At 38.5% G+C, this 17,997-nt stretch overlaps 2 protein-coding genes across 3 annotated transcripts; both read left to right on the top strand.

The window, feature by feature from the left end:
• Positions 1 to 39: 39 nt before the first annotated feature.
• On the top strand, positions 40 to 5,803 carry LOC132977230 (uncharacterized). The gene is made up of 5 exons (XM_061041698.1): positions 40 to 226; positions 2,998 to 3,166; positions 4,815 to 4,963; positions 5,093 to 5,177; positions 5,536 to 5,803. Exons 1-5 carry the CDS (start codon positions 40 to 42, stop codon positions 5,648 to 5,650), a joined length of 705 nt encoding a protein of 234 aa, XP_060897681.1. The 3' UTR covers positions 5,651 to 5,803.
• A 3,402-nt stretch (positions 5,804 to 9,205) lies between these two features.
• Positions 9,206 to 17,895, top strand: il17rc (interleukin 17 receptor C). 2 transcript variants are annotated; one of them, XM_061042882.1, is made up of 15 exons: positions 9,206 to 9,377; positions 9,625 to 9,944; positions 10,252 to 10,489; positions 10,926 to 11,029; positions 11,136 to 11,247; positions 11,529 to 11,570; positions 11,656 to 11,774; positions 14,655 to 14,711; positions 14,808 to 14,883; positions 14,974 to 15,191; positions 15,568 to 15,621; positions 15,710 to 15,761; positions 15,849 to 15,944; positions 16,298 to 16,336; positions 16,421 to 17,895. In XM_061042882.1, the coding sequence occupies exons 2-15, from the start codon at positions 9,837 to 9,839 to the stop codon at positions 17,029 to 17,031; spliced, it is 1,926 nt and encodes a 641-aa protein (XP_060898865.1). In that variant the 5' UTR covers positions 9,206 to 9,377; positions 9,625 to 9,836; the 3' UTR covers positions 17,032 to 17,895. The 2 variants fall into 2 exon arrangements, with proteins under 2 accessions (XP_060898865.1, XP_060898867.1); XM_061042884.1 differs by having other exon boundaries at positions 9,207 to 9,377; positions 14,808 to 14,868.
• Positions 17,896 to 17,997: the final 102 nt, after the last annotated feature.

The raw sequence follows: 17,997 nt of genomic DNA, 5'->3' as shown, positions 1-17,997 counted from the left end.
TCTTTATCTCTATGTTCCTTAGTGTCCCATCATGTCCAAATGGGTTTCATGCCCCCCCGAACTGTCAGACCTTCTACAATTTCTCTGCTTCCAAGTCTTCCATTTGTTCCACTTCCAGTTTTGCATATCCACCAGTTTTTGCTTAAAACTGAGAGCCTGTCTCTTCCACTTTGTTATGGTGTCTATGGACTTGTCAGCCTTAAACTTCTTCACCATCCCAATAAAGGTCAGTAATGTTTCTCTTTGTGAAAATTGTTAGAAACCCTCAAAAACAGTCTGGTCAATAAACCCTTGATATTTCACCATTTGTTTACAACATGTAATAGCAGAATTTTCTTCTCTTGCTTCTCCTCAGTATACTTGCAGCAGTTATAAATTAAGTGTACTTTCAGCGTCTTATTAATTGTACTTCATTACATATCATAATGAAAATATTGTTCTATTTTATTCACTACATTTATGTGACATACAGTTACTACATTAAAACATATAAGTGCAAAGAACAAAATGCATTGCTTAAGAAAACAGTGGAATACCAACCTTCAAGGCATATCATCATCATCATCATCATCAACCTTTATTTAAGTTCTCGGAGAGATCATTGAGGGCGACCCTCATTTACAATGATGCCGAGAAAATATACATAAATGATAAACAACGAGAAATTAGATAAAGCTACTACAGAAAATAAAATCAATAAAAGAGAAATAAGAACAATAAAATACATACACTAAAATGATTTAAAAGCTTGAAATTACTACAGTGATAAGTCAGTAATTAAAATCAAATAAAACAGTTACAGTCAGATATTGGGCGGTTAAAAATAATATTTCTAAAGTGTCCATAAGGGGTTAAAGGGGCTCAAATTCAGGTCCTGTTGTAAAATGTTCCAGGAGTTTGCAGCACTAACACTAAAAGCAGTTTTTCCCAGGTCAGTCCTGGCATGAGGAACCTGGAGAACCAGCCTCTCTCTCGAGCGGGTTAAAAATGGACCGGGGTTCAGATGTAACAAGGAGGTGATATATGATGGAAGCTTTCCAGTAAGGGCTTTATAGATAAAAAGATGCCAGTGGTTATTGCGTCTCTCAGTGAGGGAGGGCCAACCAACTTTATTATGAAGAATGCAGTGGTGAGTCATGTTGCTATCACCGGTAATGAATCTAAGCGCAGAATGGTAAACAGCATCTAAGGGCTTTAGCATAGTGGAAGAGGCATGCCTATAGACCACATAACCATAATCCAAAACTGAGAGAAAAACTGCTTCAATTATCCTTTTCAGACAGAACATAGGGAAATTTGATTTATTTCTATATAGGTAACCAACCTTTTGTCATAGTTTGACAGTAAGGTTATCAATGTGAAGTTTGAATGTTAGTCTGTCATCTATCCATATACCGAGATATTTATAGTCTTTAACTCTCTCGATAATGGATCCTAGCAGGGTGGTAATGTGAAGGTTATTATCAGTTTCACATTTAGCCCTAGAAAACAACATACATTTAGTTTTCTGAACATTTAAAACCAATTTAATATCGTTAAGTGCAACTTGGAGAACATTAAAGGAATGTTGCAGGTTCTCCAGGGCAAGCTGAGCAAGCTGAGCAGAATTAGCAATACAGTACAATATTGTATCATCTGTATATAGTGATAGCATTAAGTGAGCATGTGAATGGTTGCTAGATAATAATGGAATAATTTTATTAATAAAAATTGTAAAAAGGGCTGGGCCTAGGATTAAACCTTGAGGAACACCCTTAGTGATTTGAAGAAACTCAGAGTGGATGGTTCCCAGGTTCACTGATTGCCGTCGGTCAGTGAGGTAGTTCAAAAACCACGCACACGCACTTGCACTAAAACCAATAAAACCAAGAATTTGCAAAAGCAATGAATGGTCAACAGTGTCAAATGCTTTGGAGAGGTCCTGAGTGCTCTGAAAGAAGCCCAGTGGGACGCCTCTCCTGTACGTCTAGCTAAGGACCAAGCTTTGTTTCTGATAGAAATACAGCTGACAGTTCATGGGAAAACCATGGCCTAGATCTATTTTTTACCCTAACTTTTTTTAAAGGTGCATGCTTATTTACCACAGAGAGGAACTTATTTGTAAAAAAGTGTAAGGCTAGTTCGGTATCTTGAAATTGAGATGTATGATGGATGTCGCTCTCAAATAGGTCATTCATTAAAGCAGGTTCATTAAAATATTTCATATTTCTTTTAACTAAAATATGTGAAGAAGTTCTCTTTAGATGCATATCCCTAATACAAGCAATAGGGCAATGATCACTAACCCTTAAGTCAAAGACACCACTTGCAGTAATTTTTTCACTTCTGTTTGAGAACAATAAATCAATCAAAGTCGATCTTGAAGGATTCTTCAAGTTGGGTCTGGTGGGTTCATTAATTAATTGGGTTAAATTGAGACGGGATGATATTTCCTTCAGGTAATCAGAGTTTTTCGTCAACTAATCCAAGTTTAGATCACCCATAACTATGATTTCAGAGTTTGTATACTGAGAGCGTAATTCAGCTAGACAGTCAATAGACCTAGTTTCAGCTGATGGGGGTCTATAATTCCCTATTATAACAAACAAATTATTTGACCCCTTATTTACCTTTAAAGCTATAAATTCAAAGCAATAAGGCACATAAACTACATGTAAAACAGAAACAGAAAAAACATGATTTGACATAAACAGCATATATGTTTAAACATATTGTTAAAACAGAGGCCCTTGGTGTTTTTTGTTTGTTGAACTTAATTCACAAAAAAAGCAAATATAGAAATATTCAGTTTTGTTCGTCTTGTTTGCTTTTGTTCATACAGAGGCATCAGTATTAATTTTATTCCCCTCACAGAGGCGATGGTAGCTTGTGGGCCCCATCCGACTCTATCCAAGTCCTATCTCTAAATAAACCTTAAAAAAACCTCTTATCTTTTCTTCCACCTCTGCTTGTTTTGATTATAATGTTGAGTTACATTGTTGTTCTCTTTTGCTTTAGAGCTGTTTGTGAATGGTGAGCTTGATGAAGTATTGTTTGGAGGATTCAAAAGGATTGCCATACATGCAGCTGCTGCACACTTTGAGTTTGATGCCGTGAAAACCATTGTACGAGATGGACAGTCCACAGTAGAGTACCTTCAACAGGTTGAAGTTGTTTCTCGTAATAGGTGATTTTGCATTATAATCTCAGTTATGATTACACCATGATCAAACAGACTTTCTGACCTGCATAGATGATAATACATAAAGGTTACTGCTTCGTCTGTGTGCACAGACAGGTTTTAAGATCAAATCAGAGCAACTCTTAAAGGAAAACTGTAACTTCATTGAGACATTGCTGTGACTTGTAGATGAGAGGATCAAAAGAGAAATAAATAGTACTTTGTTGAATTTGCACAATAGCGTGTATAAATAAGAGATGTAGCCCCCCATGATGTCACCAATTGGTCCCACAGCTGGATGAAGACTCAAGTTCTGCATGTGATTGCCGCCATGTTGATTTTCGTGAGCCAGAATTGACTATATTTGAAGAATATGGTTGATCTGGAAACGTTTGTAGGCTGATCAGCTAGTTTTCCTTCCTGTTTCCCAAAGAGTGATATGCTACTTTAGGCAGTTTCTGACTGCAGCTGGTTATTTATCAGACAAAAGAGGCTGATTTGAAATGATGCAGACTTGCTGTTTGCTTGCAGGAATCTCCAGGGAGAGAATGGAAACCTAACTTAAAAATTGCAGCTTAGGGGCATCCATAGCCTAACGGTTATTTCACTGGCTTTGATAACTGTTGTAAATATTTGAGGTAATGTAAGTACTTAAGAAAAATATATATAACCTAGGTTTAGTCCATCTTTTTATTAATTTAGATATTTTAATGTAAACATTGTAATACAATTCTACATATTGTACATTTGAAGCTGAATGAAATAACACAGTGTTAACATTTAAATCAGCCCATGCATAGCTGTCATGAGTTCAAAAATTAGTTAGAGACCCAAACCGTTTTTTTTGTAACAGGCTGTAAACCAAGCAGCAACCTCTACTGTTGAAAGTCACAGTTGTGGTGCAAAAAAACGGCAGTTCCTCGAATGTCCACTTAAGGCTGGCTCCAACATCCCATTTACCCTCTTGTTAAAATGCCCATTACTACAGAAATAAACACTGTTATTAACCGGTACAAAAAACAAAAATTGGTACGAACAGCTCATGTTTTTATTGGTACACACGTAGGAGGTAAGGTTTTTATAAGTCACCCACTTTGATTTTTAAATGCTGAGAGTTATGCATACATTTGCATAATTTGTAGCTGTTTACTTAGAAGTATAGGCCCACCTCAGCTCCCCCGATCTGTTACTTAGCTGACCGAGACAGTGTTGGCTTCATAACTCTGCTTCTGATACCAATTGGTGGCATCACTGAGACTATGTCCATTTTCTGTACTGTCCATGCTGAATACATGTTATACTTGTGTTTTTAGGCTTTTGCATTTCCCCATTGGTGTAATTTTTTCGACTCCAAAGTTTCCTGTTTGATTTAGGCCTTCTTAAAGGTTTTAGTATAATTTAACTCTTATGAGCTACAAAATGAGCTCTGTCACTATTGAACAGTGCTCAGAATGTTGTTTCCACCTGTTTCCAGTCTTTATGCTGCTGGCTGTAGCTTTACTAATCACTATAGTTTCAAAATTGTGAGAACTGAGGTAAATTACACTTAATAACTGTGTTTACATTAACATTTCTGCACACACCATTAATAAGCCCACACAAGAGCAGGGGTGCAAATCCACAAGAAATGTAAGATCTGTGCTTTCTTTTCTAGTGTGACGGTGATCAGGCGGGCCAATGAAATAGATGTTGTAAGTGGAGACACACGTATTGTCTTCCTGATTCATGAGAAGGAAGGCAACTTTTATCTCTGGCCTGTTATAAGACAACAGCCAATGGACACCAACGTTACAGGGATTTTAGGTGGGTGGATTTGTTTGCATGATTTAATATCAGGTACATAAAATATTCAATCAATGTTTGCAATCACTCGCTGTTATTGAGGTTATAATTATTCACTAATATATTTTGCTATTTTTTGTTTTTCCTTAGCTCTAAAGCCAGCAGTTTATGAAGAGGTACAGCAAACCCCCTCAACTATACTCAAGATCCAAAACATGGAGGTCACTGCTACCAGGTGCGTTTTGTTCAATCAATCAATCAATCAATCAATCAATCAATCAATCAATCAATCAATCAATCAATCAATCAATCAATCAATCAATCAATCAATCAACCAATCAATCAATCAATAAATAAATATTTAAATCAATCAATCAATCAATTTGATTTCCATTGTTCCAATGCACTTTAGAAAAAGAGGATGTCAAGTACGTACTCTTTGTTATATTATTCAGAAAGCCCCAACATTAATCCAGCCCAGGATTTGGCAACATTAAGAAAAGTACCATTGTTCTGTGTTATTATGAACAAAACGATTTATTTGAGAGTGCTTTGATACACAAATATAAGATCTTTTATGTTTTTATTTGAAGATCCACAACTGCTGACTACAGTATCGCCTCTGCTCCGACACTGGACTGCTGGTTTGTGCCCCCTGAGTTCGCCTTACAGAGACCCATAAATGAGTTCATCGTTACACAAATTTAACTGGGAAAGGTGTTTAATCTCTTACAAGGATTTCATTAAAAAAACATGTTAGACCATGGAAAAATATTTTTGACCTTTTAGTGACAAAACTTGTCCCAGATTCTTAGTTGTCTGGAAAGACGTTAATGAATAAATATTTTCCCAAAGGACTTGTCTACATTTGTCTGGTTATTGTGGGTTTTGATTTATGGTGATATTTGTGTGTACTAATAGGCAGGCTGGCACACAGCACGACACACTGTAATTTCTGTACCACAAGAAGTGTGAACTATAGAGTGCTTGTAGATCAACCGGCAGTTGGAGTTACATAGTCAGCAGCACATAAAAGTATAACATATCTGATACGATGCAAAGGTGTCACCAAAGCTAATGATCCGAGTTTATATTTCAAACCCTACAGTCTTTAATAGCATAGCAACTACATCTGTAAAGAATCATTGTGCTTTAGACCTATAGGGAAAAAATGGCAACCTTCTGTATAGCCATGTTACAAACAGAAAGAAAAAGCTATTAATTTCAGTCTCTGAGAAACATAACAAGATATGTTTTCAGAAGAAACCCTGCGGCTTCAAATATATTTCATTTCTGAGAGATACGTATATCATGTATGATAGTTAAACATGTTTTTCTCAAAGTTAAAGGAAGAATTTTTCGACATTTTATGCATAAATATAGCATAAATATATATAAGTTTATCAAGTATACTGTATATCCTACTGTATAATGGGGTGGCAGTAGCTCAGTCTGTAGGGAGTTCAAGTCCTGGAACTGACCAAGTCAGGAAAATGGTCTTGTAGCTGGAGAGTTGCCAGGGCACTTCCTGGGCACTGCCGAGCAAGGCACTGCTTAAGGGCACCAGGGCGAGTGTGTAGCAACAGGGTGTGTGTGTGTAGCATGTTCATTAAAGGTTCTATATGTAACTTTTTACATGTATAAATCGTTTTTTTATTGCCCATTAAAAAGTGAACGGTTAACTGATTTGAAAAAGTAGATGTTCACTGTCTGTGTTGCCTGTATAAAAAGTTTACCCGGGTCGTATTTTCCACAAAAGCTCCAGGTAGTGACATTTTATGCACATTCTCAACATCCGCCTCACTCCGCTTACAGAGATCAACAGAACAAACTCATCACACACTCCCGGTCTTCACCTCCACAGCCAGAGGTTGCCTTCCACACACAAGGCGGACAAACTCATCACACACTCCTGCTCTCAGCCAGTGCCTGCAGAGACTGTCGTTTGTAGGATGGAGAATGAATACAGACACACAGACTCCTTGACAGACTTTCACATGTGTATGACCACTTACCTCCTCTGTAAACATTATGCTGGTAAATATCCAGTGTTTCGCGGCCGATGATGATGCTCGTTTGTGTACGTACGAGGACGAATGACGAGCACGTGAGGGAGATCGAGGAACAGGTTACTGGTGCAGTTCACCTAACGGCCATGCGGTATCGCTACAAACGCAGTATTTTTTAAAGTTACATATAGCCCCTTTAAACAGACCTTAAAACCGAATTTTCCTTCGCTGGATTAATAAAGTATAAATTGTTATCAATTATTATTATGTAAATGTCTCTCTGAGTCATGACTATATATAATGAGTGAGAAGCACGAGTCCCACTGGTTGTGTTGTTGTTGTTGGAGCTGTGTTAACATCATGACAGCCAACTCCTCTCCTCATGTAAAAAGCTGTTTTAGTCAAGGACTAGAGAAAATAACTATTACATAATTATTTTTTGAATGTCATATAAGAATTTTAAGATCAAGGTCATTCCATGTATGTTTACATGCAACGCGAAGCTACAAGCTAATCAAAGTGAGCTCACATTATCCTGCTAACACACCAATGCAGGCCACAGACAATTGCAGCTCGAGCAAAGGACAATTTTGTCCGCCACTTGCGCTTAATGGTGCCTAATTATGGTGCCTTCCATTTGATAACTCCTTTTTGTGAATGTAAGGGGAGAGGTGTTGGAGGTGTGTTGCTGGAGGAGTGGAGGCCTCAGTATGGCGGACGTGTCGCCAAACAGCAGCTTGTTTTGGTTTCATGCTGGTGCTCAAGGGGGCGACATCTACTGGGTTAAAAAGTTGCATATTCTTCCTTTAAGATACAAATAAGCTTTATCAATCCAGAATCACAAAGGACAGTAACCCCTCTCCCAGTTAGGTGATACTCCCACAGCAGTGGCGGTTCTAAACCACTTTTACTGAGGGGGACAAACTGGGGCCAGTTGTTTTGTCAGAGGGGAACATTAAAAAAAAATAGAAAACATTAAGAAAAATAGACAAAGATAATCGCTTTTATATATATATATATATATGTATATATATATATATATATATATATATATTATGCCAAATACCATGATTTATGTTTGTTTCAGTAACAGAATTAAATACTAGATTGTGAGTCAAATACCAGTGTGTTATTATGGGGGCTCTTCCTTTTGGAGGGGTGGCCACAGGGGGGACCAAGCTCTGTTTTGCAGGGGCACTGGCCCCTGTTGGCCCCTGCCTAGAACCGCCCATGTCCCACAGCTAGGTGTTTGTTCTGTCTTCTGATTCTGCCTTCTCAACGTAAACAATAGGGCATGGTGCAAGAAAGCCAGAGCCACCCAAGCCCTTCCAGGGGTGTGGTCGAACACAGTTCATTGTCATAGACACAGAAACAGTTCTGTGCAGGGCTGCAATAAAGGAGTTCATAGGCATGCTAAAATACAGGATCTGAGTAGATTTTTACCAAGAAACTTCACAGGTATGTTTTGGGGAGCTCCGAGACTTATTTCAACTTGTTGAAACGGAGGATGATATGTGACCTTTCAAACTTGAGTCTGATGTGTTTCCACAAAGGATGCAACAGAGCTGCTTAGCTTTAAGGCAAATAAATCAAATCTTAACTACAGCAATCGTCACTTAAATTTTGTTCAGTGAAATAATTCAGGGTTAAACTCTGCAGTGTGAAGTTATACACTGAGAGTTCACACTGAGCTTAAGTTAATATACTATCCATCTTTACTGGAGCCATGCAGCTTGCCCACATCGATTTACAATGTACACAACAGGTGGATGTTTATTTTACTATGGTCTGAACACACAACGATAGAGTGGTAGACAAGGTTTGTGCTTGGTTCAATATTATGTGGTCCAACCAGTTGAGCTGCTGCGTGATCCATGTGTCATTGTGTTAAGAGGGGTTGTCTTTCAATGGATTGCATCATGAATGCGGTTCAAAGGTATGCATGGATCCTTACGAGAGAAACTTGTTTGTCGGCACACAGTTTCCTAAGAACTGCGAAAGTATAATTTTTTTAAAAGCACATAACACGGAAAAGATATGCTACACATTTTCCCCTTCAACTTATCAGCTGTGACTTGTTTATTGTACCATAAACTCAGCTCTGTGTATAAAGCTACTTAAATCCAGCATTCAAGGTGGAGTCTCGAACTGATTTAAAGCACTTATGGACTATGACCCCAACTTGTTATGCTGGGATAAAGAATTTAGAGCAGGAAGGGTTCACTTCAAAAATGTGATCAGAGTGTAACATACGGACAAACAGAGAGAGAGAGAGAGAGAGAGAGAGAGAGAGGGGGGGAGGGACTGTTGCTTCAATTTTCCCACAAGGCAAACATTTCTTAATAACTCTAACAAGGTGTGCAGCTTAACAGTCTGTCTGGAGAAAAACACACCACAGAGAGACTTACGCTGGACAACCAGACACAGTAAGTAACCGACATGATGTTGCTTTGGTGTATTCTTACATGACTCATGTTGCTATGTGTTATTATGTTTTCACATCCTCTTTTTCTGTACCACCGTTCCATTATTCCTGAAGGTGTTTTAAAAAAGCAACAATTTGGCTCCTTCTTAACATGTTTTAAAATAACAGCCAAGCCAACAGGAAGCTTTATAAAACTGTGGTGTTTCCAGAAGAAGAACAACTCTATTTACTGATCTTTTCTTCCTCAGGCAATAACTTAAGGTGAACTTAAGGTGAACACTCTGACAGTTTATCTCGAGTCACTGCCTTCGGTGCTGCTGAGCTGTTCCAGCCAGGATTTCATCAAGTTAATCTCCAACCCAAAGTCATAATGGAGAGGAGAAGACTGGACTTACTTAACAAAGTCTTCATGAAAGATATTTGGAGGGAAATCGTGTAATGCTTAGTGTCCACACACAAAATGATTATTCCTGGATGGACCGTTTGGTGCCTTTTACTGACTCTACACATGTCAGCCTGTAACCTGGAAGCTTCTGGATACAATAGCCATGAAGTCATCTGCTCTCAGGTACTGAAGGCTTCACTGCCTGGATATACTGAAGCAGTATTTTCCTCTGCTGCAATACAGTACATACATTATGTTGACGGATTACACTTTTAATTTCCTTTTTTAGTGCTTGCTCTAACATTTTAATTTACCTTATGACCGATAAGGTGTTTTATTATCAAATATTTATTCAAAGCAAACAATCAGGCATCTTCTCACAATACAGATCTCTGTTGCAAGTAGAATTATTGCAATTGCATGTAGTACTAACATCCGAATGGCTAACAAGTGAATCTTGTTCTTCTATTTCCAACTTTGTCTCCTATAGGGTCTCTCCAATTGCACCATGAAGGATGAGATACCTCTTTTTAAGGAGGAAAATACTTCTGTAAATGTCCAAAACCTGACACCATATTTCAAGCTCTGCTGCAAAGACGGGGCATCATGTTGGTTATGTCTGGTAATCGACATGGAGATAAACACCCACACAGAAAAGGACATGGAGGATGAAGGCCACTCTGGGAGGGATGAGGAGGAATATAACGAGGAGCTGAGCAATTCTAAAGGTACAAACTAAGAACACATGCAGCACAATGTTGAGTTGTTCTTTTTATCTAAAGACAAAATACGTAATTTTGTATGTTGAAACCAAATCTAAATATTAGCATTACTGTAGCTACAGTACATACCACCATTAAAAAATATCTCCCCTCAATTTATCTTAACAGCAAAATGTATCTCTTGTTGAAAATGTAACAAAGGTCAGTTAAGTACTTTATCAACCCTTCCCACACACACAGATTTTTTGTTTTTGAAATGAGCAAACATGACAGTTGTGAAATGATCATGTGAAGTAAGTGTAATCTTGTCAAATATCACCTACTATATCAAGTGTATCAAATTCCTTCAAACAACATGTGGTTTGTTGAGTGTGTTCAGTTTCCTCACTCTCTTAGTGGGCGTTAAACCCTGTCCTTTTTTCTACTGCCTCTTTTGCAACAGCGTCTGTGTCAGTGTGCTTCAAGACCGCACACACCATGCCCAGCTGCAAGAGGGTGGAGTTTACGGTTAATCATGCAGCTCTTACTCAACAACACCAGGCAAAGGTACTGTATGCTTCATGTGCTGTAATACAAGAGGGTGTGTACTATCAGTGCTATCATACTCTGTGGAATTATGTCTGAACTGTGTGTGTGTGTGTTTGTTTTTAAGGTTTCCATGGTGATTACTGAGCCAGCTGGGGTTACCTTCAGCAGTCAATTGAGGATTTATTCTGTTAAACATCATCTGTTTCATCCGATTGTCGCTCCTTCTCTAGATGAAGGTAGATTTTTGTCTTTTACAAATATAACAACTCTAAGGACATGCTAACAGAAGTGCATGGCATTCACCAAATACAATAAAATTGGACCCCTCATCTCGAACAGTTATTACAAGACAAGGATCTTTTGAGAGATCAGGATTGGTAATTTCAAGAAAATATCTCATAATTAGATATAATAATCCAATATTTATTTTCTTTTGTGAATGAAATGTTCTTCCGTACAAATTTGACTGATGATTAGCTTCTACATCTTTAAGAACTTTTTTTATATCTGTGTTTAGTTTGCTCCCAGAATCTGTCTGAGCGTGTAGAAGAGTGTGGCGGTAAGTTTCCCACTTGCATGTATTTTATTTGTGCTGGTTTGTATCTTTAATGGGAACAGTGCTGTACTTCTCTCCCCCCTCTCAGTGCCCAGACTCCTCAGTGTTATTAACGAAGAGAAGAATCGTGTTGAGCTGCAGTTTGTTGGCAGGAATATGAACTCACCCTCTGTGTGCCTTCAGTATGAGCAGAATGGAAAATGCAAGGTCAGTGTATATCAGTGCCTAATTTTTGTAGTTGTCACAGTTTGTGTTGTTGTTTTTCTTTTGCCATAGTTGTTTATTGTATTGTTGTTGTTGTTGTTGTTGTTTTTTTAGCAATATCGCAAATTAACAAAAGTCATCCGTTTAAAACATCGTAAGTGAAAGTACAGAGGCTATTGTCAAACAAATGAATGAAATAAACTCACTATGCATACTGTCCCATTTAAACGTATTATATTTGAAGCTCCTGTGCAGAATTCTTTGCTGGTTATGAAACAGACTGAAATTAATATTAATTAATCGATCATCGATATGACCAACAAAAGGTAAACGAGTTCATCACCATGTAGGTTGACTATTTCTATTTATATAAATTATTATTGCCTGAAACTGCTGCTGTAGATGTCGGACGAAGTGATAAACTGCAGAAACATCCTTAGTATGCACTCTTCACAGCAAATATTCACAGTGAGTGATACATTTAACTGGAAGAGAAAGAATGACGACATTTATATTTTTTGAAAAATATTTCTTAAAGGTCCTATGTGATGCCCCAGTAGGGTCAGCAGATAATTGTTTTCATCGTATGTTGATTGTCTTGGAGATGTGTCTAACCTGTGATCTTGTTGGAGCATTAATTGGAGTAACTACTGGGTCCGGTGTGCTGAGGTTACTTAAGTTCCTGCAGACACACACACACACACTCCCTGCTGCTCTCTATGCTCACCCTGCTCTTCTCCACAGGTTTGAGAATTTGGTCGAATTGGAATTAGATAAAGAATAAAGACTAATTTGGTTTAATGTGGTTATTACAAATTGTTTCAGTTATCTAATTTGGTTTATTCTGGTTTAAATAAAGAATTATTTAAACTGCTACTTGGTGTTGTCTCCCCTTTTTGTTGTGACTTCCTGAGCCGGGTCATGACAAGTGGGGGCTCGTCCATTTCGTCCATTTTTATATTTTTGTGCCTTAGGTAGCAGTCCTTAAGTGAAATTGTTAGTTGGTCCTTTGATCAGTTGGTGTAGCTACATATATGCTATTTTGCTGTGCTTTGTTGCCAGAGTCGTCCTTGTCTGGAGTGTAGGGCTCTGTTTTTTTTTTTGCTTGTTGGGCGATACACCATGTGTTCTGTTGAATATTGCTGTTTGTGAATTAATGCTGGTTTTTTGTTCATCCAGGAAGTATTTGTTACTGCTGATGCACAGTAGACATAAATTTCTCCGTCAGACTGTAAGGTACTTTCCAATAGGGATTGTGCCTGTTTTTTTTTTCTTTTCATTAAAGTGGTGGGAAAGTGGACCGAGCAGTTGTCTCAGGAGCACATTCGCTACTGCAGGGGGGTCGTCATATAAATGGTTGCTTTCCCGAGTTGTCGGGCTACAGTCATCGAGTGTATAAAATGTGGATTATTGCAGTCGATGCAGTGCATAAATACCCACCATCAGTACCACACGAAGACTAGGGTCGAGCTTTAGCTAGCTTTCAGTTAGGCAGATTGGGGGAAGTTGTCTGTCGAGGGCAAAGCCTGCCCAAGTGCATATAAAAGCAATTATCTTACTTTCTGTCTTTATGTTGGTTTTGTGATCATGGCTTCCTTGTCAGAGTTTTTCAGGACGCCCACAGTGACATTTATAAATTGCTGTAAGAAGGAACAGTTATTGGAGATAGCTGACCATTATGGTGTTGTTGTTGCTGGAAAGAGTCTTAAAGATGAGATTCGTAAAACTGTGTTTTTGTCTTTGATTGATCAGGGGGTGTTAAAGGAAGACCCAGTGCCTTTGTCAGTGTCTGCACCGGTAGTTTTTCAGGCTGCAGGCATAACTTTTGAGCAGCAGAAAGAATTGTTGGCTTTGCAGTTTGAGCAGGAGAAGCTACGCAGACAGTTCAAGAGGGAAGAGCGGCTTGAGCTAGAGCAAATGAGACAACACACTGAGAGGATGAAGTTGGAGTTAGAGCAGTCCAGGTTACAGTTGATAAGAGAGGTCAAGCTTCATCGTGGGGGCTTTGGTGCCTCTAGTGGTGCGTCATCAGGGGGTTTTGATGTTGCTTCTAACTTGCATTAAGTGCCCAAGTTTAATGAGCGTGATCCTGATACGTTCTTCACACTGTTTGAGCGTGCGACCTTTTACATGTATAAATCGTTTTTTTATCGCCCATTAATAAGCGAAAGGTTAACTAATGTCAAAAAGTAGATGTTCACTGTCTATCTGTGTTGCCTGTTTAACATTTTTACTCGGATTGGAAAGCTCCAGGAAGTGACGTTATTTGAAAGTTACTTATTGCTCCTTTAAACATGTATAGAACTATATCAGCAAAGGGATAGAAGGAACCACTCTGTCCACAGGGGGATGCTAAAGTTTCTTACAGGAGCGTGAACTTATTGCATTATTCCTTATACATTACCATATGAACATGATTTTAAGATGCTACAGGTGTAGTTATAGCTTTACTTGCTCTGTTTAATCTTGCAGTGCAGCAGACAAGCTGAACTTTTTTTAATTTGAGAATCTTTGCAAGGAAACTTCAATCTCCATCTAGAATGTTTCAGAAGAATAAAACTGGAGCAGTAAAGATACTGTCGTACATTAATGAAAATTTTGGTGGGTGACGAAGTACCCAAGGTGAAAGAAGTCCGCAATGAAGAAAGTTTCACTTGATAAAATGTTTAAAACTGTAAGCATTCATCTGTACTTCAATCTGTACTAAATTGTACTTTTCAAAAGATTATTATTTACCAGTCTATGCAACTTCAAATCAAATTGTGACTTTACACATCAAAGTATATTTATGAAAGAAGTTTTGAAGAAAAAATGCACACTTTACTCATAAGCCCACAAACACTCATTTCTTACTCTCATGTTGTGTTAAATGTTACTCTACAGAGATGGAAGAGGCTGCCCATCCCGTTGTATTCTGTAACCACCTGCATGTGTTTTCAGGTAACTTTATTGGAAAATCATAATCACTCACAGCTAACACACTAACAAGGATGTGTATGTACTGACTCATAGGCCTGACTTGTGTGTGTGTTGTAGGTATGGGATGAGGATGATCAGAGGTCTCGGCGCTCTCTAAGCTGCCCTTTCATCAACACAAGTTTGAAGTCTGGAGGTATTCTAACGGTAGCCTACTACTTTCTGTCTTGTAACAGTTTACCAATTACATTCAGCATGCTGATTTTATTTTTTGTTTCCATTCTAGATTTACTCCACAGGAATATTTGGGAGAATATTTCAGTGTCTGTTGGTCAGGGTCAGATGAGCAACTCCCGCTCAATGCTGTCGTGGAACGTGTCTGCCCCCTGCAGGCTGGAGGGGGAAGTGTGGCCCTGTCAGAGAGACCTCAGCTGCCGGGAGGTGAAGGGCTTCAGACAACAGCTGGCAACGGGTGAATGGAGACAAAACAGCAAGGAATTGTGGGTAAGAATTTTTTTAAAATTCGTTTTAAAACCTCTTGACTTTACACTTTTTTTTTTTTTTTTTTTTACCATCTAATTGCTTTAAATTTGGAGAAATCTGAATTGGCTTGTTTTGACTTTAATTGAAAACTGTGTGTTGCTGAGGAAATTGTCTGTTTTTTTAAGATTGCTTTTTCAAAATGTTATGTGACGATGCCTATATTAAAAAAAAAAAACATATATGCATAATTTTAAAATCATTTAAAATCATTTGTTGCCTTGACTAGAATTTAAATCAATCTGGCTACACAGTATGGTGTTTTTATTACTGGCAGACTCACATTTCAAAAGGTCTAATAATATGTGACATTAAGATTTGTAATTGTGTCGCCTTTTAGGTGACAAGGGGGGTGTTTGAAGACATCAACCTTCAGCTTTCGCCATGTGTCATGGTAATGTTTTTAAAGATTTCCTCTTTTTCTACATTTGTAAGTTTATTGAGCCGAACTAACAAACCAATGTCCGTGTCTATTTGTTCAGGTGAAGGTCAGAGGAATGGGACTTGACCTGGGTCCATTCTGTTTTAACAACAGTGAGTATGACACAAATTAAGCAGAGGGGAAAAAACTACACCAACGGAGCTTTTAATAAACAGTGTTTTGTTTTATCTTTAATGCAGCCGACAGGTGGCGCTGGAGTCTCCTGGTTGTTGGTGTAATGCTGATAGTTTGCTTGACTATGATCATGTTCTATGTGCTTCATGACTTCATCAAGAGTGAGTCTTTTTCTCTCTCTTTGCATTACGTTTAATAAGGAAAGATAGTAGAAGAAAAGACAGTGTCATATTTTGCCGTCTGGAATTTGTTTGCTATGATAAAACATGCATTGTCTAGCTTGGATTAAATTCCCTCAGGCCCCTTCCATAAGTCTGCTTTCATTTGCCGCTGAGATCATATCTTTTTGACTAGGTCTTGAAATGTTTGCATCCCTCTTGCATACCAGTGTTTTACACAGATGATGTCAATGAAATTAAATACTTATAAGGGCACAATAATGATGAATATGCTTATGATGTGTTTCTGCTAAGCCTTCTAAAATATATATACTTTATTTCACCTCCTGTTATAGAATGGGTATGGAGCTGTCATTATGGCGGATTTGTCAAGGGTGAGTATTTAATACTTTAACACAAAAATCAAGATGAAACATGCCAACTGTTACAGTAATCATTTTTGTTTCTTCTTTCTAAAGTTGGCAGAATGTCTCATGTGGTGTTGCTGAGCCCCCCAGATGTGGATGCTGGTGTTTCAGAGTCAGTGTGTGAGCTAGGGTCCTTGCTCTCTAACCATGGCTTCCATGTGTCTGTGGACCAGTGGAGCAGGAAGGAGCAGTGCACTCTGGGACCTCTGCCATGGCTGCACTCACAACTGCTGGAGCTGAAGAGCCAGGGTGGCAGAGTCGTGCTCGTCTTGACCCACGATGCCTTAGAGAGAACAGAGGAATGGACCCGTTTGCACAAAGAGGATATCAAGATGAAGGTGGACAACAATGATCTTCCTCAGACATGTTCCCCTTACTCTGATGTGTTCACAGCCTCTCTGTGCATTATCCAGGCGGACAAACAGCAGGGCAGGGCAGGAGAGCGTTTTCTTCTTGTCAAATTTGACTCCCATCCTAGCAGTGACAGGAGACTACCAGAGCTTTTTAAGGGCCTGCCCCTGTTCCATCTCCCCTCAAAGATCCAGGCTCTCCTATCTGAGCTAACTGTGGGGGCACAGAAAGGAGAACAGGATGGACATAACCATGGAGAAATGAAAGGAGAAATGAAAGGACTCAGATGGATGAAAAAAACCCAAAACTAAAGAAGAAAATCACGTTGGAGTTTTGGGACAAACCTTTGAAGCATACATATAGATTTCATGCTGGAGATAATGTTGATCTGCTCACATGAGGGGCGAGTTCATCTTAAATGTGCCTGGCATACATCGTAGGACACTAATGAAGACCTGTTGAAAAAAAAAATCTATTTTGTTAATGTTTGTTATATGGGGTTCCATTTGTGCAAAAACCAAACAGACATTTGGCTGTAACTTTTCAACAGTGAACTGTGCTTTCAGTTTATCTGTGTCAATTGCTCACCTGACGACACATTCGTCTGTGTAAATTAAAATGTTAACAAGATTTCAGTAGTTTTGTTGTACTCCATGTCATCAAAATATTTATTTGTTTTGTTTTTTAGCATTTATTTTGTATAGGACACTGGATAAAGTATGAAATCGGGGAGTGGTGAAGGTAGGGGGAAAGGAGCCGCAGATCAGAATGGAACCCAAGCTACTTCACTGCACTGCTATAGCCTCTATGGGGAACAACCTATCCGCTATCCCATCTGAGCCCCATACTCCCCTTCATCTTGATGTTACTCTGACAACGTCATTAAACATGTCCTGATGTGACGTATGTGTCATTATACTTGCCTTTCTGATGTGGCGTCAGACAATGTCAGTACACATTCTAATGTGTTGTCTGTGTTGTTAGAGCTACCTGTTGTTCTGATGTTTTGTCTGGTTGTGTCACTATATCTGTGTTCGAGATGTGTTGTCTGGAGATGTCAGTATGGAACTGACTTAAATTACTGTACATTATGTTCATTGTTCGGACTGGACATGACAGTAATGATAGTCTTTGGCCTATCAAAAAAAAAGTTGACAAAGGCTATACTTAATTCAGTTCGACTAATTTGTGTATTTTTGTTGGATTAGTTTGACATGTTTTAAATATGATTGAAGCAGAAGACATTAGGCTACAAAATATTGAACCTAAACACAGAT

This window comes from Labrus mixtus, chromosome 7 (assembly GCF_963584025.1).
Source record: "Labrus mixtus chromosome 7, fLabMix1.1, whole genome shotgun sequence".
In the NCBI taxonomy this organism is placed as follows: domain Eukaryota; kingdom Metazoa; phylum Chordata; class Actinopteri; order Labriformes; family Labridae; genus Labrus; species Labrus mixtus.
This window is presented reverse-complemented; position numbering and strand designations above follow the sequence as displayed.